Source organism: Hordeum vulgare, chromosome 3H, assembly GCF_904849725.1.
Source record: "Hordeum vulgare subsp. vulgare chromosome 3H, MorexV3_pseudomolecules_assembly, whole genome shotgun sequence".
NCBI lineage: Eukaryota > Viridiplantae > Streptophyta > Magnoliopsida > Poales > Poaceae > Hordeum > Hordeum vulgare.
This window is the reverse complement of record NC_058520.1, coordinates 128,701,162-128,727,187: the sequence shown is the minus strand read 5'-3', so window position 1 is coordinate 128,727,187 and position 26,026 is coordinate 128,701,162. Positions and strand designations below refer to the sequence as shown.

Sequence of the window (26,026 nt, the reverse complement as noted above, 5' to 3'; positions counted from 1 at the left end):
ATGATGTGATGGACTAGACCCATTCCTCAGAATAGCACTAGATCGTATTGTTCGTATGCTAAAGATTTTCTAATGTCAAGTGTCTTTTCCTTCGACCGTGAGATTGTGCAACTCCCGGATACCGTAGGAGTGCTATGGGTGTATCAAACGTCACAACTTAACTGGGTGACTATAAAGGTGCACTACGGGTATCTCCGAAAGTGTCTATTAGGTTGGTACGAATCGAGATCGGGATTTGTCACTCCGTGTGACGGAGAGGTATCTCTGGGCCCACTCGGTAGAACATCATCATAATGAGCTCAGTGTGACTAAGGAGTTAGTCGCGTTATGATGTGCTACGAAACGAGTAAAGAGACTTACCAGTAACAAGATTGAACAAGGTATAGGTATACCGACGATCGAATCTCGGGCAAGTTCTGTACCGACAGGCAAAGGGAATTGTATACGGGATTGATTGAATCCTTGACATCGTGGTTCATCCGATGAGATCATCGTGGAACATGTGGGAGCCACCATCGGTATCCAGATCCGGCTGATGGTTATTGGCCGGAGAGTGTCTCGGTCATGTCTGCATGATTCCCGAACCCGTAGGGTCTACACACTTAAGGTTCGATGACGCTAGGGTTATAGGGAATTGTTATACGAGGTTACCGAAGGTTGTTCGGAGTCCCGGATAAGATCCCGGACGTCACGAGGAGCTCCAGAATGGTACGGAGGTAAAGATTGATATATAGGATGGATGGGTTTGGACGCCGGAAATGTTTCGGGCACCACCGGCAAAGTGTCGGGACCACCACAAGGGTTCCGGAGGCCCACCGGGAGGGGCTACAAGCCCCGGAAGGCTACATGGGACACGTACGGGAGGGAACCAGCCCCTAGGTGGGTTGGTGCCCCCCCCCCACACACACACACTCAGCCCAGGCGCACCAGAGAGGGAGGGAGGGGAAACCCTAGGCAATGGTGGGCCTAAGGACCACCCAAGGGTGCGCCACCCCCCTCTCCTCCCTGCCCCCCCCCACTCCCGTCTAGGGTTGCCGCCCCCCTCAAGGGGGGAACCCTAAATGGGGCGCCACCCCTCCCTTCCCCCTATATATAATGGGGGGTTTGGCCTTTGGAAAAACGGTTTTCCATCTATCTCTCGGCGCAGCCCTCCTGTTCTTCTTCCTCCTCTCCCACGGTGCTTGGCGAAGCCCTGCCGGGAGACCTTGTCTCTCCATCGACACCACGCCGTCGTGCTGCCAGAGATCTTCCCCAACCTCTCCCTCCTCCTTGCTGGATCAAGGTGCAGGAAACGTCACCGGGCTGCACGTGTGTTGAATGCGAAGGTGTCGTGGTTCGGCACTAGATCGGAATCACACCGCGATCTGAATCGCCGCGAGTACGACTCCATCAACCGCGTTCTAGCAACGCTTCCGCTTAGCGATCTTCAAAGGTATGAAGATGTACTCACCGCTCTCTCGTTGCACTACTAGGAAAAGGACTATAGATGGTGCGCCACTACTATATAGCACTGGCGCATCATGTGCAGGTGCGCCATTAGTGTGATGGACACTAATGGCGCACCACACACACGGTGCGCCACTACTAACAAAGTATTTTTTCCAAAAGTACTAATGGCGCACCGGGGCAGAGTGCCCACTACTATATTTTTTTATTTTTTTTTAGAAACTACTAATGGCCCACCTCTCTAGGATGCGCCATTGCTATAATTCAGAACCCACAGCCGAATCCAGCCCCAGGCCCCAGCTCGTCCGTCCACGATTCATTCCTCACCGTCACGCTCTGCCGCCGACACCACCCTCTCCCCCGCCGGCGACCTCCTACCCTCCGCACCCACCCCCATTGCTGACCTCCTCGCCTCTCCTCCATCCATTCGCCTCTTCGCTACCGTCGCCCGCTCGCCGCACCCGAAACCCACAGTGCCATCCCCATCCCCATCCAGATCCAGCCGTCGATACTGCGGCCCCAGCCCACCCACATCGAGTTCCGTAGCTCCGAACGCGATGAGATCGAGGAGCACATCCGCTCCAAAGCCGCCGTCGCCGCCGCCGAATCCTCGGCCCTCTCGACCCCGCCGACGTCCAACCCCATCGCCAACCCCCTCCTCCGCACCGACGCCCAGCGCAACGCCTTCTTCGACGCCCCGGCCCGGCCCCTCGCCGCCGCCACCCGCATCGGCCAGGTTTGTGGTTGTTGTTCTTTACCATGTCTCGTGTGATGATTAAACAGTTACTGCAATAAAACTTGTGTGTCATTAGCACTTTCGTTGTATATAAAAAACAAGTTATATTTCTTGCAACCATCAAATTGTTCGGTGGCATGTGTCTTCAAATGTCAGACATGCAGTATTCAGTTCTGTTGCATTCTGGGAGTATATGATAGCTTGCATCCATGAATACTACGTCGGTAGCAGCATAGCGGCACAAGGGATTGCATTTCAATTCTTGTATAAATCAATTTAGCTAGAGCGTATAATTCTTGCGGCATGTTTTTTTTATCTCATTGGTTGGATAAAGGGTGCTCCCATGTACATCTATCCTTGTTGCCTTGATATCTACCTTTGCAATGAGATGATTAATTTGCGTTATACTGATCAGCTCCAGGAAATTGTGTTTCGTCCTGAGATTTGTAGGACATTGAAAGCTAAGTATGATACTGAATGTTGCTGATATGAGACTATAATTAACTGAATTTTGTCGTCAAGTGATTCAGGAACAGGATGTCTAAGGGTCCAAATGCTAGACTTATTATACCTGATAAGAGATGTTTGCATGTACTATTGGCATGTCGTTTGATTCAACACAAGAAGCATAACAAAGTAAATCATCTTTTTTCTTGCGGACAATAGCTGAATAAATCTGCTCTAGTCTGTAGCAGGTGTAGCAGTACAGTTCATATTAGGCTATAAAAATTTCCAACTCGGGGAAGGAGCAGACATGAGCTCAAATTGTTAATGGCATGTAGGAACAATTTGAACAATGTCATCACCAGTACGATATTGCCGTTTTGTGGAGGAAAAAAATCCTTGGCCTTTGTTTCTAAGTTTATTTATCAACCTAAAAGTGAAAAGAAGCCTTGAACATCCATTTTTCTGTTCGCCCCTTGATTTGGTGAATTTCTGTTCGGATGTCCTCCTTTGGCATCACGGATTCAGGACAAGATTCCTTTTTTCCCTCCCTTCCTTCCAGTTCGAGGCCGAATCTTGCTGCAAAGATTGCCCGTCAGCCCGGGCAATTACATTTTAACGGGGTGATTGGGCGTCTGTTCATCGGAAATTTAGGATTAACCGTCGAGTCTCGCCGGAGAGGTCGTGTTCAGTCGGATGGGGACGTCGATGTGCAACCTTGTGTGCATGTGATTTCTGTGCTAAGCAGCGACTTGTTCTTTCTGGTAGGAAGGAAAAAAGATGGAGCCTGAAAGGAAGCCTCTGAGCTTGCTCGAGCTATGCTTCCGGAGCGCCGTCGACAACCTCAGGTACATGAACAGCGTGGACAACTTGGAGATGGGCCTGCTCAAGAGAATCCTGCCCCACTGCACCTTGGAGCAGCTGACCCACATCGAGAGCTGTACAGAGGTACACTTTTCACGGACCAATTCATCTTCGCTTACCTGCACATAAGGATGCAGTTGTGAGTTTTAATCATGGCTTCGCTCCAACAGATGGACCTTACCGGCGTCACTGATGTGTTGTGGAAGAGGTTCTTCCAGCGGGAATTCGGTGAGGCTGACATGAACGTTGCCATCAAGAGAATGAAGGAGAGCGGAGTGCGTTACAAGTGGAAGAAACTGTTCGAGGTAATTGTAACGATTGATTCTCTAGTTATTTTTCTGTTCTTGCTATATGCTTTGTTAAAATTAATTATGTATGTTGCCTTGATTCTTGAACAAATGGATCCTGTACCTTTGCAGGAAAAAACAGAAAAGCAAAAGCAAGTAGAACAAAGAATGTCTGCGGGACTCAGAAACAAATATGAAGCAGCAAACGCTGGTAAGTAGATTTTAACATTATTAAGCCAGTAGTTTCTATGTTCTACATAGGCAGTGCCCGGTTGGGTATGGCATGACACCTATAACTTACCAAGTTTTATATTCTATAGCTGCAACCTGTAGCAATTAAATAACTGCAACTTATATAAACTAGTTGTGTGGACATACTTTCTTGCCTGCGTATTTCGCTGCCACACTGTGGACATCTTCCAAGTCTTCGATTCTACCTGCCACGCCGATTGCACCTCATGTGTTATAAAACAGTTCAAACCGAATTGGACAATCACCTGATGGTGCATCTGAAGGGTTTTGTATTGAAAATAATGTTGTAAAAGTTCTTGGTGCTCGTTTGTTCTGTCTATCTACAAAATTCCCTGAACCTTTCAAACCGAATAAGGTTGCTTATTTGGTTTAACTCTTAATTCCTTCTAGTTCTGCAACGAGACATACATTATTCATGTGACATGTTGGTGGAACTTTCTATATCTGCAGCCACTATTTTTTGAGGCACCTATTCCCCCTAAAGAGTTTCAACAGACTTCGGGAGATATACCCCCTTTGACATGCGGGTAGTTAGTTAATATGGTTTGTTGCCATTTTGAACTCCTTTGCATTTTGCTCTGACTGTATCTTCATGCACCATTCTTTGGTTGAACTTTTAAATAGAAGCTTAGCTTTGCCATTAATGTTTTATTAGGTACTCAATATGCTGGGATAAATCTGGTGTGCATGAAGTTATTTTAGGAACAACTGGGAGGAAACAAGGCACATCTTCAAAGGCAGCATCCTTACCCTCCACCGAGTCATTGCTCTGCAAGTAAGAGAGTTCCCTTTCTCATTCCTAGCATTCTGAATTCCTGATGTAAGCCTGGCAAAATATTTGTGTTTTGATGGCAGGATAAGATTGGCAGAGGCCTTCATATCACTTGAACATCCATTAGTCACAAAATTCCATCACGAGAAGATTGCTTATCGTGCAATTAAGGTATTTCATCCTATACTGTACGGTTTTTAATTACTCAGATGGATAATGAGTTGAAGCCACAGAGCAAGATTACATTAAATGATTTCTGATTCTTTGTGAGCAATGATTGTGAATACAATAAGTGAAGGTTTAAGATGTCTCATCTCTGTTGCAGGATATGGCTTGTGAGTATCAGCAGATGCTTGAGCTTCTTAGAAAGGCCCCATTTTTTGGCAGATGGCGTGCTAAGCCAGGATCCGTTGATTCGCTTATAGTTTTACGGTGATGACCAGATCTTGAGGTTCTATGCTGCGTCGTAGAGGCTGGTTCTTGAAGTTTCTTGATTTCACCACAATTTTAGCAGTTTTGTGTACGAGCTCTTTCAGCTTATTTGTACCATGTGGGCTTCTGCACAATACTGAAGTTTTGAACAGTGGTAGCCTGTAACAAACCTATAAAGCCCTATGATGTTTGGCACCATGAGGTGTTTATATGGATCGGTAACTCAGTAACTCTTATTATTTTAATTGTTGGAGAGGAAAAGAAAAGTAGAAGGAATTGGCACACAATAAATATGTTAACTCTGCGATGTTTGTCTCAAATGCCCCAATGTAGTTAGACTTTGCCACTTTTCAAGGAACAGTTCACTTAGTTGTCTGAAGTTATACAGAGCAGTATTTTGGCTATACCACTCTCCAATACTTTTATTACTAATGGCACACCTGGTAGGCATACTAATGGCGCACCTGGGAGGCATACTAATGGCGCACCTGGGAGGCACACTAATGGCGCACCTGAGAGGCATACTAATGGCGCACCATGAGCTATACTAATGGCGCACTGCCTGGTGCGCCATTAGTATACCAAATACTAATGGCGCACCTGTGGTGCGCCATTAGTAAAAAATTCTAATGGTGTGACGCTAGTGGCACACCTATAGTGTGCCATTAGCAGCCAAAACAGGTGCCCCACTAGCAGGCATTTTCCTAGTAGTGTTGCTGGTCTCTCCATAGCCTTATCTGAATATGGCGTAGGAAAATTTTGAATTTATGCTACGTTACCCAACAGTGGTATAGAGCCAGTTTCTCTATGCATAGATTCCATGCACGAGTAGAACACAAAAAGTTGTGGGCGCTGATTTGTCAATTGCTTGCCGCTACTAGTGTTATTCTTTTCCGGTGGTATTGTGGGATGAAGCGGCCCGGACCGACCTTACACGTACGCTTACGTGAGACAGGTTCCACCGACCAACATGCACACCGTGCATAAAGGTGGCTAGCGGGTGTGTGTCTCTCCCACTCTAGTCGGATTGGATTTGATGAAAAGGGTCCTTATGAAGGGTAAATAGCTTTGGAATATCATCGTTGTGGTTGTCACGTAGGTAAGAAGGCGTTCTTGCTTGAAACCCAAATCAGCCACGTAAAACTTGCAACAACAATTAGAGGACGTCTAACTTGCTTTTGCAGGGTTTGACATGTGATGTGATATGGCCAAAGTTGTGATGTTACATGTGTGATGTATGAGATGATCATGTTATTGTAATAGGATTCACGATTTGCATGTTGATGAGTATGACAACCGGCATAAGCCATAGGAGTTGTCTTAATTTATTGTATGAGATGCAACGCCATGTGTTTACTACTTTTACTTCTTTGCTAACGGTTAGCTATAGTAGTAGTGGTAGTAGTAGTTGGCGTGACGACTTCACGGAGACACGATGATGGAGATCATGGTGTCACGCTGGTGACAATGATAATCATGCGATGCCCGAAGATGGAGATCGAAGGAGCAAAGATGATAATGGCCATATCATGTCACTATATGATTGCATGTGGTGTTTATCATGTTTTTCATCTTATTGCTTAGAACGACGGTAGCATAATAAGATGATCCCTCATAAAATTTTGAGAACGTATTCCCCTAAGTGTGCACAGTTGCGAGGGATCGTTGTCCCGAAGCACCACGTGATGATCGGGTGTGATAGATTCTAAAGTTCGCATACAACGGGTGTAAGCCAGATTTACACACGCGAAACACTTAGGTTGACTCGACGAGATTAGCATGTACAGACATGACCTCGAATTCAAAAGACCGAAAGGTCGAACATGAGTCATATGGTTGAATACAATCAACATGAAGTTGCTCACCATGACGACTAGTCCGTCTCACGTGATGATCGGACACGGGTTAGTCAACATGGATCATGTATCACTTAGATGACTAGAGGTATGTCGATTTAAGTGGGAGTTCATACTTAATTTGATTAAATGAGCTTAATTGTCATGAACTTAGTCTAAAAGTTGTCTTTACAAATATTGTAGATCCAATGGCCAACGCACCTTTCAACCTCAATTTCAACGCATTCCTAGAGAAAAACAAGCTGAAAGATGATGGTAGCAACTATGCGGACTGGGTCCGCAACTTGAAGCTCATCCTCGAAGCAGCTAAAAAGGCTTATGTACTTAATGCGCCGCTAGGTGACCCTCCTGCTCCAGCAGCGGCCCAGGACATTCAAAATGTCTGGCAGACGCGGAGTGATGACTACTCTCTGGTTAGGTGTGGCATGTTATATAGTTTGGAAATGGGACTCCAAAGGCGTTTTGAGCAGCACGGAGCATATGAGATGTTCCAGGAGCTGAAACTAGTTTTTAAAGCTCATGCCCGTGTCGAGAGACATGAAGTCTCTGACAAGTTCTTTAGTTGTAAGATGGAGGAGAACAGTTTTGTTAGTGAGCATTGATACGTCCATTTTGCATCATGCTTTCATGTTGATATTTATTGCTTTTTGGGCTGTTATATTACTTGTGGTACCATATTTATGCCTTTTCTCTCTTATTTTGCAAGGTTTATTTGAAAAGGGAGAATTCACGCAGCTGGAATTCTGGACTAGAAAAGGAGCAAATCTTAGTGCACTATTCTGCACATCTCCAAACGCCCTGAAAAGTTATGTGGATTTTTTTGGGATTATATAAAAAATATTGGGCGAAAGAACTACCGGAGGGGGGCCACCAGGGCTCCACAAGCTTGCCCACCACCACCACCCCCCTGGTGGCGCAGGGCAAGCTTGTGGGCTGCCTGACGGCCCACTAGCCCCCTCTTTTGCTATATGAAGCGTCCTGGTCCATAAAAAATCAATCGGGAGCTTTTTCGTGGTTTCGCCGCCGCCACGAGGCGGAACTTGAGCAGATCTAATCTAGAGCTCCGGCAGGACGATCCTGCCGGGGAAACTTCCCTCACGGAAGGGGGAAATTGTCGCCATCGTCATCACCAACACTCCTCTCGTCGGAGGGGAGGCATCTTCATCAACATCTTCATCAGCATCATCTCCTCTCCAATCCCTAGTTCATCTCTTGTAACCAATCTTCGTCTCGCGACTCCGGTTGGTACTTGTAAGGTTGCTAGTAGTGTTGATTACTCTTTGTAGTTGATGCTAGTTGGATTATTTGGTGGAAGAGTTTATGTTCAGATCCTTGATGCTATTCATTACACCTCCGATCATGATTATGATTATGCTTTGTGAGTAGTTACTTTTTTTCCTGAGGACATGGGATAAGTCATGCTGATAATAGTCATGTGAATTTGATATTCGTTCGGTATTTTGATATGTTGTATGTTGTCTTTTCCTCTAGTGGTGTTATGTGAACGTAGACTACATAATACCTCACCATATTTGGGCCTTGAGGAAGGCATTGGGAAGTAGTAAGTAGATGATGGGTTGCTGGAGTGACAGAAGCTTAAACCCGAGTCTATGCGTTGCTTCGTGAGGGGCTGATTTGGATCCACTAGTTTAATGCTATGTTTAGACTTTGTCTTAATTCTTCTTTTGTAGTTGCGGATGCTTGCGAGAGAGGTTAATCATAAGTGGGATGCTTGTCCAAGTAAGGGAAGTACCCAAGCGTCGGTCCACCCACATATCAAACTATCAAAGTAACGAACGCGAATCATATGAACATGATGAAACTAGCATGAAAGAAATTCCCGTGTGTCCTCGGGAGCGTTTTTCCTCCTATAAGACTTTGTTCAGGCTTGTCCCTTGCTACAAAAGGGATTGGGCCACTTGCTGCACCATTGCTACTACTTGTTACTTGTTACTCTTTGCTTGCTACGTTTCACCTCGCTACACAATCACTTGTTACCGCTACTTTCAGTGCTTGCAGTTACTACCTTGCTGAAATCCCTTTATCAGAGCCTTCTGCTCCTCGTTGGGTTCGACACTCTTACTTATCAAAAGGACTACGATTGATCCCCTATACTTGTGGGTCATCAAGACTCTTTTCTGGCGCCGTTGCCGGGGAGTGAAGCGCCTTTGGTAAGTGGAAATTGGTAAGGAAACATTTTTATACTGTACTGAAATTTATTGTCACTTGTCACTATGGAAACTGTTCCTTTGAGGAATTTGTTCAGGGTATCTTCACCACGAACGGAAGCACGAGGAGTTTCTCCTCAACCTGAGGTACCTACTGAAAATATCTTTTATGAAATTCCTTCGGGTATGCTTGAGAAACTGCTCGCTAATCCTTTCACAGGAGATGGATCTTCACATCCAGACTTGCATCTAATCTATATAGATGAAGTTTGTGGTTTATTTAAGCTTGCAGGTTTGCCCGAGGACGAGGTAAAGAAGAAAGTCTTTCCTTTATCTTTAAAGGATAAGGCGTTGACATGGTATAGGCTATGCGATGATACTAGATCATGTGGCTACAATCAGTTGAAATTGGAATTTCATCAAAAGTTCTATCCTATGCGTTTAGTACATCGTGATCGGGACTTTATTTATAAATTTTGGCCTCGTGACAGGGAAAGCATAGCTCAAGCTTGGGGGAGGCTTAAATCAATGCTATATTCATGCCCCAATCATGACCTCTCGAGAGAAATCATCACTCAAAACTTTTATGCTCGGCTTTCTCATGAAGATCGTACCATGCTTGACACTTCTTGTGTCGGTTCTTTTATGAAGAAGGATATTGATCAAAAGTTGAATTTATTGGAGAGAATCAAACGCAACTCTGAAGATTGGGAGTTGGAGGAAGGTAAGGAGTCAGGCATGAATTTCCAGTTTGATTGCGTTAAATCTTTTGTTGAGACAAACACTTCTAGAGATTTTAGCGCTAAGTATGGACTTGACTCTGAGATAGTAGCTTCTCTATGTGAATATTTTGCTGCTCATGTTGATCTTCCCAAAGAGAAGTGGTTTAAATATCATCCTCCTGTACAAAGCAACATAGCCAAAACCAATCTAGTTGAGGAGAAAGTCGTTGCTTTTAGTGATCCTGTTGTTCCTTGTGCTTACACTGAGAAACCACCATACCCTGCTAGGATAAAGGATTATTCTAAAACTCCAACTGTGATACGTAGGGGTTACATTAGGTCACTTGCACCCCGTGAAGAGATTATAGTTGAACATAGTGTTGCTATTATCAAAGATCTCTTAGCTGAAGACATAGATGGGCATGTTATCAAATTCTGTGAGGACTCCGCTAGAAATGCTAAACCTCACGTGAAAGACAAACACGGACCTGTAGTTGGCCTGCCCGTTGTTTCTGTTAAGATAGGAGATCACTGTTACCATGGTTTATGTGATATGGCAGCTGGTGTTAGTGCAATACCCCGTTCTCTATATGATGAAATCAAAGATGAGATTGCACCTGCTGAGTTAGAACCCATTGATGTCACTATTACGCTAGCTAATAGAGACACTATCTGCCCTCTAGGAATTGTGAGAGACGTAGAAGTCCTGTGTGGTAAGACGAAGTATCCTACTGATTTCCTCGTCCTTGGTACTACACAAGATAGCTTTTCTCCCATCATATTTGGTAGACCCTTTCTCAACACTGTCAATGCTCACATTGATTGCATTAAGCAGACTGTCATAGTAAGTTTCGAGGGTGTGTCTCATGAATTTAACTTCTCCAAGTTTGGAAGACAAACCCATGAAAGAGAGTCGTCTGGTTGACATGAAATCATTGCTCTTGCCTCTATTGCCGTACCTCCTACGGATCCTTTAGAGCAATATCTGCTTGAGCATGAAAATGATATGCATATGGAGGGGAGAGATGAGATAGATAAAATTGTCTTAGAACAATATCCTATTCTCAAGAATAATCTGCCTGTTGAACTGCTTGGGGATCCTCCCCCACCAAAGGGTGATCCTGTGTTCGAGCTTACACAGTTGCCTGATACTCTTAAGTATGCCTATCTTGATGAGAAGGAGATATATCCTGTCATTATTAGTGCTCTCCTCTCAGAGCGCGAAGAGAAGAAGTTACTAAAAACTCTGAGGAAGCACCACGCTGCTATTGGATATTCTCTTGATGATCTTAAGGGTATTAGTCCTACTCTATGTCAGCACAAGATTAAAACCGATCCTGACTTTAAACCAGTTGCTGATCATCAAAGGAGATTAAATCCTAAGATGAAAGAGATCGTTAGAAAAGAAATATTAAAGCTTCTGGAAGCAGGAATCATTTATCCTATTGCTCATAGTGATTGGGTAAGTCCAGTACATTGCGTACCTAAGAAGGGAGGTATCACCGCCGTTCCTAATGATAAGGATGAACTAATCCCACAAAGGTTTATTACCGGCTATAGAATGGTGATAGACTTCCGAAAACTGAACAAAGCAACCAGGAAAGATCATTATCCTTTGTCGTTCATCGACCAAATGCTAGAAATGCTATCAAAACACACACACTTCTGCTTTCTAGACGGTTATTTGGGTTTCTCGCAAATACCTGTTGCACAATCTGATCAAGAGAAAACCACTTTCACCTGCCCTTTTGGTACCTTTGCCTATAGACGCATGCCTTTTGGCTTATGTAATGCTCCTGCCACCTTCCAAAGATGTATGATGGCTATATTCTCTGACTTTTTTGAAAAGATCGTCGAGGTTTTCATGGATGAATTCTCCGTTTACGGGTCTTCCTTTGATGATTGCCTCAGCAACCTTGATCGAGTCTTACAGAAATGCGAAGAAACCAACCTTGTCTTGAATTGGGAGAAGTTCCACTTTATGGTTAATGAAGGTATCCTCTTAGGACACAAAATTTCGGAGAGAGGCATTGAAGTTGATAAGGCTAAGGTTGATGCAATTGAGAAAATGCCATGCCCCACAGATATCAGAGGTATACGAAGTTTCTTAGGTCATGCTGGTTTCTATACAAGGTTCATTAAAGACTTCTCTAAGATTTCTAGGCCTCTTACCAACCTCTTGCAGAAAGATGTTCCTTTTGTTTTTGATGAGGATTGTGAGGAAGCTTTCGAAATACTTAAGAAGGCTTTGATAACCGCACCTATTGTTCAACCACCTGTATGGAACTTGCCCTTTGAAATCATGTGCGACGCTAGTAGTTATGTTGTTGGTGCTGTTCTAGGACAAAGAGTTGACAAGAAGTTGAATGTCATTCACTACGCTAGTAAAACTCTAGACAGTGCCCAAAGAAACTATGCCACTACGGAAAAGGAATTTTTAGCAGTCGTGTTTGCATGTGAAAAGTTCAGATCTTACATAGTTGACTCCAAAGTCACTATTCACTTTGATCATGCTGCTATTAAGTACCTCATGGAGAAGAAGGACGCTAAACCTAGGCTGATCAGATGGGTTCTCCTGCTACAGGAATTTGATTTGCACGTCGTTGACCGAAAGGGTGTTGATAACCCTGTAGCAGATAACTTGTCTAGGCTACAGAATGTCCTTGATGACCCACTACCTATTGATGACAACTTTCCTGATGAGCAACTAAATGTCATCCGCACTTCACATAGTGCATCGTGGTATGCCGATTATGCAAACTATATCGTAGCCAAATACATACCACCCAGTTTCACCTATCAACAAAAGAAGAAATTCTTCTTTCATTTGAGACACTACTTTTGGGATGATCCTCACCTTTATAAGGAAGGAGTAGATGGTGTTATTAGACGTTGTGTGCCTGAACATGAACATGGACAGATCCTGCAGAAGTGTCATTCTGAAGCCTATGGAGGACACCATGCTGGAGATAGAACTCCCCATAAGGTATTGCAATCAGGTTTCTATTAGCCCACTCTCTTCAAGGATGCCCGTAAGTTTGTCTTGTCTTGTGACGAATGCCAAAGGATAGGGAACACCAGTAAGCGTCAAGAGATTCCTATGAACTATTCACTTGTCATTGAACCATTTGATGTGTGGGGCTTTGATTATATGGGACCCTTCCCAAGTTCCAATGGGTACACTCACATCTTAGTTGTTGTGGATTATGTTACTAAGTGGGTAGAAGCTATCCCCACTAAAAATGTTGATCACCACACCTCTATTAAGATGCTTAAAGAAGTCATATTCCCAAGATTTTGAGTCCCTAGATACTTGATGACTGATGGCGGTTCACACTTCATTCATGGTGTTTTCCGCAAGATGCTAGCTAAGTATGATGTCAACCATAAGTTGCATCTCCTTATCATCCTCAGTCTAGTGGTCAAGTGGAGTTGAGTAATAGGGAGATCAAGTTGATCCTACAAAATACCGTCAATAGATCTCGAAAGAACTGGTCTAGCGAACTTGACGATGCACTATGGGCTTATAGGACTGCTTATAAGAATCCCATGGGCATGTCACCGTATAAAATGGTTTACGGTAAGGCCTGTCATTTACCTCTTGAGCTGGAACACAAAGCTTATTGGGCAATCAAAGAGCTCAACTTTGATTTCAAACTTGCCGGTGAGAAGCGGTTGTTTGATATCAGCTCGTTAGATGAATGGAGAGCCCAGGCATACGAGAATGTCAGGTTGTTCAAGGAAAAGGTTAAGAGATGGCACGATAAACGAATACAGAAACGAGAGTTCAATGTAGGTGATTATGTCTTGCTATACAATTCTCATTTGAGATTCTTTGCAGGCAAGCTTCTCTCTAAATGGGAAGGTCCCTATGTTGTCGAGGAAGTAGATCGTTCCGGTGCCATCAAAATCAATAACACGGAAGGAAATTTTTCTAGAGTGGTAAATGGGCAAAGAATCAAGCATTACATCTCTGGTACTCCCACAAATGTTGAGACCAATGTCATAACTCCAGAGGAGTACATAAGGGATGTTTGTCAGCCTGTTTCAGACCTTGAAAACAAAGATGTATCTGTTTCGGTAAGAAATTGGACTCCGATACTTTTCCAATAGGAAATTTCTTCCGTTTTGGAATTTTTGGAAAATTAGAAAAATAAAAAGCAGTCCGGAGAGCGAACGAGGCAGCCACAAGCCCTGCCACCGCCCCCTACCCCCCTGGTGGCGGAGGGCAAGCTTGTGGGTACCTCGTGTGCCTTCTGGACTCCATTTTCTTGTGGAGGACTCCTTCTGGCCCAGAAAAAATCAATATATAGTCGCCTGAAGGTTTTGATCTCCGTATCGCGTAGTTTTCCTCTGTTTCCGTTTCGAGCTTGTTGTCTGCCATAGATTTAGAGCAAAGATATCTCAGGAATCTATTGGGGAGAATGATCTTCACCAAGTTCATGAGGAAGTAGATGCTAATCTGAAAAGAGTAGAAGTCACGGAAGCCAGGGACCAAGCTAAGGAGAAACCCAAGCTAGGGAGGAAGTTCAACCTATGTTCAACATTGAAGACGTTGAAGGAGTAGATTTTCTCCAACCCTTCCTCCACGTGTTGTCTCCATCCTTGATTGAACTCTTGAGGTTTTGTGAAACAACTCGTGCTCGCTATATTTCTCTTTCTCGTGAAGTTGTTTTGCTAGAAAACCATGTCACAAATCTCAAAGGTATAAATCAAAGATTGATAGCTCTGTTGGAATCAAAGGCGACAACAACACCACCATCACCACCGAAGGAAGGCAACTAAGCATTTGTATGGGCAATCCCCTTGGCTTCTGCCAAGCTTGGGGGAGTTGCCCTGGTATCGTATCACCTTTATATCTTTTGCTTTTACCTTTGTTTTAGTTCTTTCCTTTTTAGTTTTTATTTCTTCTTTTAGAGGAATAAGTCTTTAGTTTTTAGTTTGAGTCTTTTGCTTTTGTCTCTCCCCCGATGTATTCGAGCTTACGAGCTATATAATAAAGAGTGTCTTAGTCAAGGGCTTTGCTTTGTGCCATGATCAAAAGTATGAAAAGAACGATAGGATGAAAGATCATGAGATGATCTTATGGAAAGTGATAGCTTCACATTTGACTTGTATGATGATTGAAACTTGTTGAGAATAAATCAACATAGACCTCAGTCATTGTTGCAATTAATAAGAAGTAATAAGGAAAGAAAGGTTCACATATAAATATATCATCTTAGACACTTTTTACAATTGTGAGCACTCACCAAACTATTACATGCCTAGGAGTAGATGTTGGACAAGGAAGACAACATAATGAATTGTGTTTGCTTGGTTCCAAACAATGTTATATGATAAGAGATCCCTTAGCATGTGACGATTGCTTCCACCTCATATTAGCCACTCTCGCACCAAGTAGAGATACTACTTGTGTATCCATAAACCTCCAACCAGTTTTGCCATGAGAGTCCACCATACCTACCTATGGATTGAATAAGATCCTTCAAGTAAGTTGTCATCGGTGCAAGCAATAAAAATTGCTCTCTAATATGTATGATATATTAGTGTGTGGAAAATAAGCTTTGTACGAACCTGTGATGAGGAAGACATAAAAGCAACAGACTGCATAATGCAGTTCTTTATCATAGGAGGCAATATAAAGTGACGTTCCTCCGCACTAAGAGGACACGCATTCAAACCTCAAAAGTGCATGACAACCTCTGCTTCCCTCTGCGACGGGCCTATCTTGTACCTTTACTTTTTACCCTTGTAAGAGTCATGGTGATCTTCACCAATTCCCTTTTTGCCTTTGTCTTGGCTACCGTCACATGTTTGGCAATGATCTATATTCATATATCAACTTGGAGTTGAGTACTTATGCTTTATTGTTGTTGACTTTACCCTTGAGGTAAACCGTTGGGAGGCAAAACTATAAGCCCCTATCTTCCTCCGTGTCCAGCTGAAACTTTGACACCATGAGTACCACATGAGTTGTAACAATTGTGGAAAACAAAAGAGATGATTGAGTATGTGGGTTTGCCTTACAAGCTCTTATTTGACTCTTTGTGATGTTGTGAAAAATTGCAATTGCTTCAATGACTATGGACTATTGTTGGTTACTTCTCGGTAAGGTTTTTGCTTCATGCTTTGCTTTGTGAAGGAATTGTTACTTTCCCATAAGAATCTTTATGATGTATTGATGTTCTATGTGTTATCATGATGCCCTCATGTCCGTATTATGTTTTATCGACACCTTCGTCCCTCAACATGTGGACATGTTTATGGATCTTGGTTTTCGCTTGAGGACAAGCGAGGTCTAAGCTTGGGGGAGTTGATACGTCCATTTTGCATCATGCTTTCATGTTGATATTTATTGCTTTTTGGGCTGTTATATTACTTGTGGTACCATATTTATGCCTTTTCTCTCTTATTTTGCAAGGTTTATTTGAAGAGGGAGAATTCAGGCAGCTGGAATTCTGGACTGGAAAAGGAGCAAATCTTAGTGCACTATTCTGCACATCTCCAAACGCCCTGAAAAGTTATGTGGATTTTTTTGGGATTATATAAAAAAACTGGGCGAAAGAACTACCGGAGGGGGCCCACCAGGGCTCCACAAGCTTGCCCACCGCCACCACCCCCCTAGTGGCGCAGGGTAAGCTTGTGGGCTGCCTGACAGCCCACTAGCCCCCCTCTTTTGCTATATGAAGCGTCCTGGTCCAGAAAAAGTCAATCGGGAGCTTGTTCGTGGTTTCGCCGCCGCCACGAGGCAGAACTTGAGCATATCCAATCTAGAGCTCCGGCAGGACGATCCTGCCAGGGAAACTTCCCTCCCGGAGGGGGGAAATCGTCGCCATCGTCATCACCAAAACTCCTCTCGTCGGAGGGGAGGCATCTTCATCAACATCTTCATCAGCACCATCTCCTCTCCAATCCCTAGATCATCTCTTGTAACCAATCTTCGTCTCGCGACTCCGATTGGTACTTGTAAGGTTGCTAGTAGTGTTGATTACTCTTTGTAGTTGATGCTAGTTGGATTATTTGGTGGAAGAGTTTATGTTCAGATCCTTGATTCTATTCATTACACCTCTGATCATGATTATGATTATGCTTTGTGAGTAGTTACTTTTGTTCCTGAGGACATGGGATAAGTCATGCTGATAATAGTCATGTGAATTTGATATTTGTTCGGTATTTTGATATGTTGTATGTTGTCTTTTCCTCTAGTGGTGTATGTTAACGTAGACTACATAATACCTCACCATATTTGGGCCTTGAGGAAGGCATTGGGAAGTAGTAAGTAGATGATGGGTTGCTGGAGTGACAGAAGCTTAAACCCGAGTCTATGCGTTGCTTCGTGAGGGGCTGATTTGGATCCACTAGTTTAATGCTATGTTTAGACTTTGTCTTAATTCTTCTTTTGTAGTTGCGGATGCTTGCGAGAGAGGTTAATCATAAGTGGGATGCTTGTCCAAGTAAGGGAAGTACCCAAGCGTCGGTCCACCCACATATCAAACTATCAAAGTAACGAACGCGAATCATATGAACATGATGAAACTAGCATGAAAGAAATTCCCGTGTGTCCTCGGGAGCGTTTTTCCTCCTATAAGACTTTGTTCAGGCTTGTCCCTTGCTACAAAAGGGATTGGGCCACTTGCTGCACCATTGCTACTACTTGTTACTTGTTACTCTTTGCTTGCTACGTTTCACCTCGCTACACAATCACTTGTTACCGCTACTTTCAGTGCTTGCAGTTACTACCTTGCTGAAATCCCTTTATCAGAGCCTTCTGCTCCTCGTTGGGTTCGACACTCTTACTTATCGAAAGGACTACGATTGATCCCCTATACTTGTGGGTCATCAAGCATATACTTAGAATGTCTGGGTTACACGGTCGTCTGACTTCGCTTGGAGTTGAACTTCCGGATGACGCTGTAATTGACAGAATCCTCGAGTCTCTCCCACCAAGCTACAAATGTTTTGTGCTGAACTGCAACATGCAAGGGATGGAGAAGACCATTCCCGAGTTGTACTCAATGCTGAAGTCTGCAAAAGTAGAAATCAATAAAGAGCATCAAGTGTTGGTGGTCAATAATTCCACCAGTTTCAAGAAGGGAAAGGGTAAGAAGAACTTCAAGAAAGACGGCAAAGCCGTTGCCACGCCCGGTAAGCCAGATACCAGGAAGAATAAAAAGAATGGACCCAAGCCTGAGACTGAGTGCTTCTATTGCAAGGGAAAAGGTCACTGGAAGCGGAATTGCCCCAAGTACTTAGCGGACAAGAAGGCCGACAACGTTAAAGGTATATATGATCTACATGTTATTGAGGTGTAACTTACGAGCGCTCGTAGAAGCTCCTGGGTATTTGATACCGGTGTTGTTGGTCACATTTGCATCTCAAAGCAGGAACTGCGGAATAAGCGGAGATTGGCCAAGGACGAGGTGACGATGCGCATCGGGAATGGATCCAAGGTCGATGTGATCGCCGTCGACAGGCTACCTCTACATCTACCGTCGGGATTAGTTTTAAACCTTAATAATTGTTATTTAGTAGCAGCTTTGAGCATGAATATTGTATGAGGGTCTTGCTTAATGCGAGACGGCTACTCATTTAAGTCAGAGAATAATGGTTGTTCTATTTATATGAGTGATATGTTTTATGGTCATGCTCCGCTGCTGAATGGTTTATTCTTGATGAATCTCGATCGTAATGTTACACATATTCATAGTGTGAATACCAAAATATGCAAAGTTGATAATGATAGTCCCACATACTTGTGGCACTGCCGCCTTGGTCATATTGGAAATAATACCAAAAGCGCATGAAAAAGCTCCATACTGATGGACTGTTAGAGTCTCTTGACTATGAATCATTTGACACATGCGAACCGTGCCTCACGGGCAAGATGACTAAGACTCCATTCTCAGGAATAATGGAGAGAGCAATCGACTTATTGGAAATAATACATATTGATGTGTGTGGTCTAATTAACGTTGAAGCTCGCGGTGGATATCGTTATGTTCTCACTCTCACCGATGATTTGAGTAGGTATGGGTATATATACTTGATGAAGCATAAATCTGAAACATTTGAAAAGTTCAAGGAATTTCAGAATGAGGTTGAGAATCAACGTGATAGAAAAATAAAGTGTCTACGATCTGATCGTGGAGGAGAATATTTGAGTCACGAGTTTGGCACACACCTAAGGAAATGTGGAATTGTTTCACAATTGACGCCGCCTGGCACACCGCAACGTAACGGAGTGTCTGAACTTCGTAATCGCACTCTATTAGATATGGTACAATCTATGATGTCTCTTACCGACTTACCGCTATCATTTTGGGGATACGCATTGGAAACTGCAGCATTCACTTTAATAGGGCACCGTCTAAATCCGTTGAGACGACACCATATGAACTATGGTTTGGCAAGAAACCTAAGCTGTCGTTTCTAAAAGTTTGGGTCTGCGATGCTTATGTGAAGAAACTTCAACCAGAGAAGCTCGAACCCAAAGTGGAGAAATGTGTATTCATAGGATACCCTAAGGAAACTATTGGGTATACCTTCTATCTTAGATCCGAAGGTAAAACCTTTGTTTCCAAGAACGGATCCTTTCTAGAGAAAGAGTTTCTCTCGAAAGAAGTAAGTGGGAGGAAATTAGAACTTCATGAGGTAATTGTACCCCCTCTCGAACTGGAGAATAGCGCAGCGTGGGAAATTGTTCATGTGGCACCTACACCAACTGAAGAGGAAGTTAATGATGATGATCATGAAGCTTCGGATCAAGGTGCTACTGAACTGCGAAGGTCCACAAGGGTACGTTCCACACCAGAGTGGTACGGCAACCCTGTGATGGAAATCATGTTGTTAGACAACGGTGAACCTTCGAACTATGAAGAAGCGATGGCGGGCCCGGATTCCAACAAATGGCTTGAAGCCATGAAATCCGAGATAGGATCCATGTATGAGAACAAAGTATGGACTTTGGTGGACTTGCCCAATGATCGTCGAGCCATAGAAAATAAATGGATCTTCAAGAAGAAGACTGATGCAAACGGTAATGTGACCATTTACAAAGCTCGACTTGTCGCAAAGGGTTTTCGACAAATTATAGGAATTGACTACGAGGATACTTTCTCTCTCGTAGAGAAGCTGAAGTCAGTCCGAATCATGTTAGCAATTGTCGCTTTTCATGATTATGAAATTTGGCAAATGGACGTCAAAACAACGTTCCTTAACGGGTATCTTAAGGAAGAGTTGTATATGATGCAACCAGAAGGTTTTGTCGATCCTAAGAGTGCTAACAAGGTATGCAAGCTCCAGCGCTCCATCTATGGGCTCGTGCAAGCATCTCGGAGTTGGAACATTCGCTTTAATGAGGTGATTAAAGCGTTTGGGTTCATACAGGTTTATGGAGAAGCCTGTCTGTACAAGAAAGTGAGTGGGAGCTCTGTAGCTTTCCTCATACTATATGTGGACGACATATTATTGATGGGGAATAATATAGAGTTATTGGAGAGCATAAATGCCTACTTGAACAAGAGTTTTTCAATAAAGGACATTGGAGAAGCTCCATACATATTAGGCATCAAGATCTATAGAGATAGATCGAGACGCCTCATAGGTCTTTCGCAAAGTACATACCTTGACAAGATATTGAATAAGTTCGATATGGAAAACTCAAAGAAGGGGTTCTTGCTAGTTTTGCAAGGTATGAGATTGAGTAAGACTCAGTCACCGACCACGGCAGCAAATAGAGAGAAGATGAGTACTGTCCCCTACGCTTCATCCGTAGGCTCTCTAATGTATGCCATGTTGTGTACCAGACCTGATATAAACCTTGCCATAAGTTTGGTAGGGAGGTATCAAAGTGATCCCGGTATGGAACACTCGACAGCGGTCAAGAATATCCTTAAGTACCTGAAAAGGACTAAGGAGATGTTTCTTGTTTATGGAGGTGACGAAGAGCTCGTCGTAAAGGGTTACGTCAATGCTAGCTTTGACACAGATCTCGACGACTCTAAGTCACAGACCGGATACGTGTATGTTTTGAATGGCGGGGCAGTGAGCTGGTGCAGTAGCAAGCAAGAAGTCGTGGTAGCATCTACATGTGAAGCAGAGTACATAGCTTCTTCAGAAGCGGCTCATGAAGGGATTTGGATGAAGGAGCTCATCACCGACCTTGGAGTGGTCCCAAGCACGTCGGGTCCGATGACACTCTTCTGTGATAACACTGGGCCATTGCCATATCCAAGGAGCCCAGGTTTCACCGGAAGACCAAGCACATCAAACGCCGCTACAACTCCATCCAGGACCATGTCCAGAGTGGAGTAATAGAAATTTGAAAAGTGCACACGGATCTGAATATTGCAGACCCATTGACCAAACCTCTTCCTCGAGCAAAACATGATCAACACCACAATGCTATGGTGTTCGATACATCACAATGTAACTAGATTATTGACTCTAGTGCAAGTGGGAGACTGTTGGAAATATGCCCTAGAGGCAATAATAAAACGGTTATTATCATATTTCCTTGTTCATGATAATCGTCTATTGTTCATGCTATAATTGTATTAACAGGAAACCATAATACATGTGTGAATAAATACATCACAATGTGTCCCTAGAAAGCCTCTAGATTGGCTAGCTCGTTGATCAATAGATGATCATGGTTTCCTAATCATGGACATTGGATGTCATTGATAACGGGATCACATCATTGGGAGAATGATGTGATGGACAAGACCCATTCCTAAGCATAGCACTAGATCATATCGTTCGTATGCTAAAGCTTTTCTAATGTCAAGTGTCTTTTCCTTCGATCATGAGATTGTGCAACTCCCGGATACCGTAGGAGTGCTTTGGGTGTATCAAACGTCACAACGTAACTGGGTGACTATAAAGGTGCACTATGGGTATCTCCGAAAGTGTGTGTTGGGTTGGTACGAATCGAGATCGGGATTTGTCACTCCGTGTGACGAAGAGGTATCTCTGGGCCCACTCGGTAGAACATCATCATAATGAGCTCAGTATGACTAAGGAGTTAGTAACGGGATGATGTGCTACAGAACGTGTAAAGAGACTTACCGGTAACGAGATTGAACAAGGTATAGGTATACCGACGATCGAATCTCGGGCAAGTTCTATACTGACACGCAAAGGGAATTGTATACGGGATTGATTGAATCCTTGACATCGTGGTTCGTCCGATGAGATCATCGTGGAACATGTGGGAGCCACCATGGGTATCCAGATCCTGCTGATGGTTATTGGCCGGAGAGTGTCCCGGTGATGTCTGCATGATTCCTGAACCCGTAGGGTCTACACACTTGAGGTTCGATGACGCTAGGGTTATAGGGAATTGTTATATGAGGTTACCGAAGGTTGTTCAGAGTTCCAGATGAGATCTCGGATATCACTAGGAGCTCCATAATGGTCCGGAGGTAAAGATTGATATATAGGATGCATGGGTTTGGACGCCGGAAATGTTTCGGGCACCACTGGCAAAGTGTCGGGACCGCCTGAAGGGTTACGGAGGCCCACCGGGAGGGGCCACAAGCCCCGGAAGACTACATGGGCCAAGTGCGGGAGGGAACCATCACCTAGGTGGGCTGGTGCACCCCCCCCCCCCCCGCCCCCCACACACTCAGCCTAGGCGCACCAGAGAGGGAGGTTGGGGAAACCCTAGGCGTTGGTGGGCCTAAGGCCCACCCAAGGGTGCGCCACCCCCTCTCCTCCCTGGTCGTCGCCCCCCTCTCCCATCTAGGGCTGCCGCCCCCCTCAAGGGGGAAACCCTAAAGGGGGCGCCACCCCTCCCTTCCCCCTATATATAGTGGGGGTTTTGGCCTTTGGAAAAACGGGTTTCCATCTCTCTCTCGGTGCTGGCCTACTCTTCTTGTTCCTCCTCTCCCACGGTGCTTGGCGAAGCCCTCCCGGGAGACCTCGTCTCTCCATCGACACCACGTCGTCGTGCTGTCGGAGATCTTCCCCAACCTCTCCCTCCTCCTTGCTGGATCAAGGTGCGGGAGACGTCACCGGGCTGCACGTGTGTTGAATGCGGAGGTGTCGTGGTTCGGCACTAGATCGGAATCACACCGCGATCTGAATCGCCGCGAGTATGACTCCATCAACCACGTTCTAGCAACGCTTCCGCTTACAGATCTTCAAAGGTATGAAGATGCACTCACCCCTCTCTCGTTGCTGGTCTCTCCATAGGAAGATATGAATATGGCGTAGGAAAATTTTAAATTTATGCTACATTACCCAACACTTTCTTTGAAGCACCAACTATTGAGAGCATAATTTTCAGTCTGAGTGTAATGTGCATTGTCCCAAAGTACCACATTGTCTTCTGCATGATTTTGATATTACCCATTTTTAAATATTTATTTCTAGTCTCCTTTAAGACTTTGGAGGAGCGTCTGCATTTATGTTTTGCTTCACTCATGGGGGCTAGCGAGATACCACTCTAGTATGTCCAAGTCATGTGCATTGTGATCTCGTCAAGATTTTCAGTTGCATATTATTCATTCTTAGTTGTTTGAAACTCTTCACATGATCGAAGGATTGCTTCGTGCATTGTCTTGGTAGCATTGCTCCAATACTTGTTGGACTGGCTCCTAGTACATGCTTATATACATCTAATGAAGCAAAAGAGTTTGTCAAAGTTTTCTTTGTCACACCCAGTTCGTTGAACTGAATTGCTTGAGGACAAGCAATATACTAAGCTTGGGGGAGTTGATACATCTCAAATGTATCGACTTTTCCAAACACTTTTGCTATTGTTTTGGCCTCATTCTTGCATGATTTGAACGAAACTAACCCGGACTGATGTTGTTTTCAGCAGAGTTGCCTGTATGGTTTTCTTGTGTGCAGGAAAATGAATTTTTAGGTGTCCCGGAAAATTCCAATAAAAATAGAGAAAATACACGCACCAGGAGGAACCCTTGACAAGTAGATGGGCCAGAGGGGGTCACCAAGCCTCCAGGCGACCTGGTGGAGCGGCGTGCCCCCTGGCCGCGCAAGGAGGCCGCCTCGATGGTGCCCACCCCCTATGGTGCCCTACCTTGCCTCCTATTTTTACCCGAGACAGAGAAACCCCAGAACAGAAGTCGTTTTGTGAATTCTCGACGCGGAGCCGCCGCCAGCCTTGGTTCTTCTCCGGGAGAGCTAATCTGGAGGCTGCCTTGGCCTCCGGAGAGGGGAAATCGTTGCCATCGTCATCACCATCGCCACTCCATTACCCTTCCATGACTTCCCCTTTCATGTTTGAGTAATTCCCTATTGTAGGCGAAGGGATGGTAGGGATTGGATGAGTTAGATCCTGTAATAGTTCATCAGATTGTTGGGGGCATGTTGCCTATCATCTACTATGGTGTTTATCATCTTTGCTAATAATTGTTGCTCTTAATGCTTGTCACTTTGGGCCCGAGTGCCATGATTTCGTATCTGGACCCATTATGTTTTCATGAATATATTTGTGTTCTTGATCCTATCTATGAGTTGTATGCACCTATTATAGTCTGAAACCGGCAATCCCAATGGTGGCAGCTTGGGACACCAAAGGGGATAGACTATAATTTGAGGATTCCATGTATCCATTGATTGTTAATGCTTTGTTCCGGTGATCTTTGACAGGAGCACCTTAATCTCCATAAGTTCCTTTTGGCCCCGTTGGTAGCGGGATGGTAGGACAAAAGATGTTGTGCAAGTTCTTATTGCAAGCACGCATGACTACCTCGGGATACATGCCTAATGTTTGATATTTTCCTAGATGATCATTACTTTTCTATGTGCCTTGCCCCAAGTTAAATACATGATATCTCACATCCATCACCAACCATCCATCTCCCAAGCCTATAGTGTTTTATTCCTGCTGGTTACAAGTTGCTTTGCTTTTGTTGTTTTACATTCGTTGCTTTGCCACCATCACTTCCATATCACCGTTGCTACTAATATTTCGTTTCCAAGCAAGTATCTTTTAGGTGCGATTGAATTGACAACTCAACTAGTAAAGCTTATAAATATTCTTTGGATCCCCTTGTGTCGAATCAATAAATTGGTTATCTTACCCACGAAGACTGTTGCGATCCCCTACACTTGTGGGTTATCAGTCACCTGGTCACCTATAATGATTGAAAATCTTGTGGAAGAAATAGGTTATGAGATGGCAGGAAGGATTAAGGCTTTCTAGTGAGTCCCTATCCTTACGCTTAGCACAAATGGTCTCAGAGAAATAACTAATGATGAACATGCTCGCAGAATGCTCATGTTTCTTGATATTGGTCACCACTTTTTCATTCTTTATTTGGATCATGATGATAGATTCTGTGTAACCTTAGTGAGGATGATGTTGTGAATCATCCAAGAGCTAGTTTGCGTCAAGTTTTCAACCCAACTAGGAGAGTGCATAGCAATGAAGAGAATGCAGAAGCTGAGGCAGAAGAAGATCATGGAGAAGCTCAGGGAGAAGCATACACGGAGAAGCTGAGGCAGTAGTAGAGCATGGAGAAGTTCGGGCAGAAGCAGAGGTTTGAAAAGGAGAGGAAGCACAGACAAATGTGGCACCTATTCCTATTCAAGTTGTCTATCCTCATTATGATGCAGATAATGATGTCAACCAGTTTGAGTTTGTTAAGAGGGCATCAGTACAGACAGGTGTGGGTAATGAAAGACATGAAGAACATGAAGATGGTGTGCAAGAAAGTGATGCAAGTGGAAACATAAGAATGAGGAGGGGTGCCACGCAGAACCAGTTGAACTATGCACTGGAAAAAGAGAATGAGGAGGAGTGTGAGGCAGAACGAGAAGATGAAGATTATGACCGTGGTGTGCTTGTGGACAGTGACAATGAGATAGGAGATGGTGGTGATGATCTGTATGCAAATAATGTAGATGAAGATGAACCAGAGCAAAAGCATGAAAATAGATCAAATGAGAAAGCAAATCAAAAAGGGAAAGAGAAAGTAGTTCCGACCAATCAAGAGAAAGGGAAAGAAGCATACCACTCTCATAAAGACATATGTGAGATTGATGATTTGTGGGCTCCTGATTTAGATGATG

The 26,026-nt window shown here is 44.1% G+C and overlaps 1 protein-coding gene across 1 annotated transcript; it reads left to right on the top strand.

The window, feature by feature from the left end:
* The first annotated feature begins 3,406 nt into the window (after nucleotides 1-3,406).
* On the top strand, nucleotides 3,407-5,445 carry LOC123441565 (tRNA-specific adenosine deaminase TAD1-like). Its single transcript, XM_045117943.1, has 8 exons — nucleotides 3,407-3,574; nucleotides 3,661-3,795; nucleotides 3,910-3,988; nucleotides 4,293-4,384; nucleotides 4,480-4,556; nucleotides 4,685-4,804; nucleotides 4,885-4,972; nucleotides 5,127-5,445. The coding sequence occupies exons 1-8, from the start codon at nucleotides 3,407-3,409 to the stop codon at nucleotides 5,235-5,237; spliced, it is 870 nt and encodes a 289-aa protein (XP_044973878.1). The 3' UTR covers nucleotides 5,238-5,445.
* The last annotated feature ends 20,581 nt before the right edge of the window (nucleotides 5,446-26,026 follow it).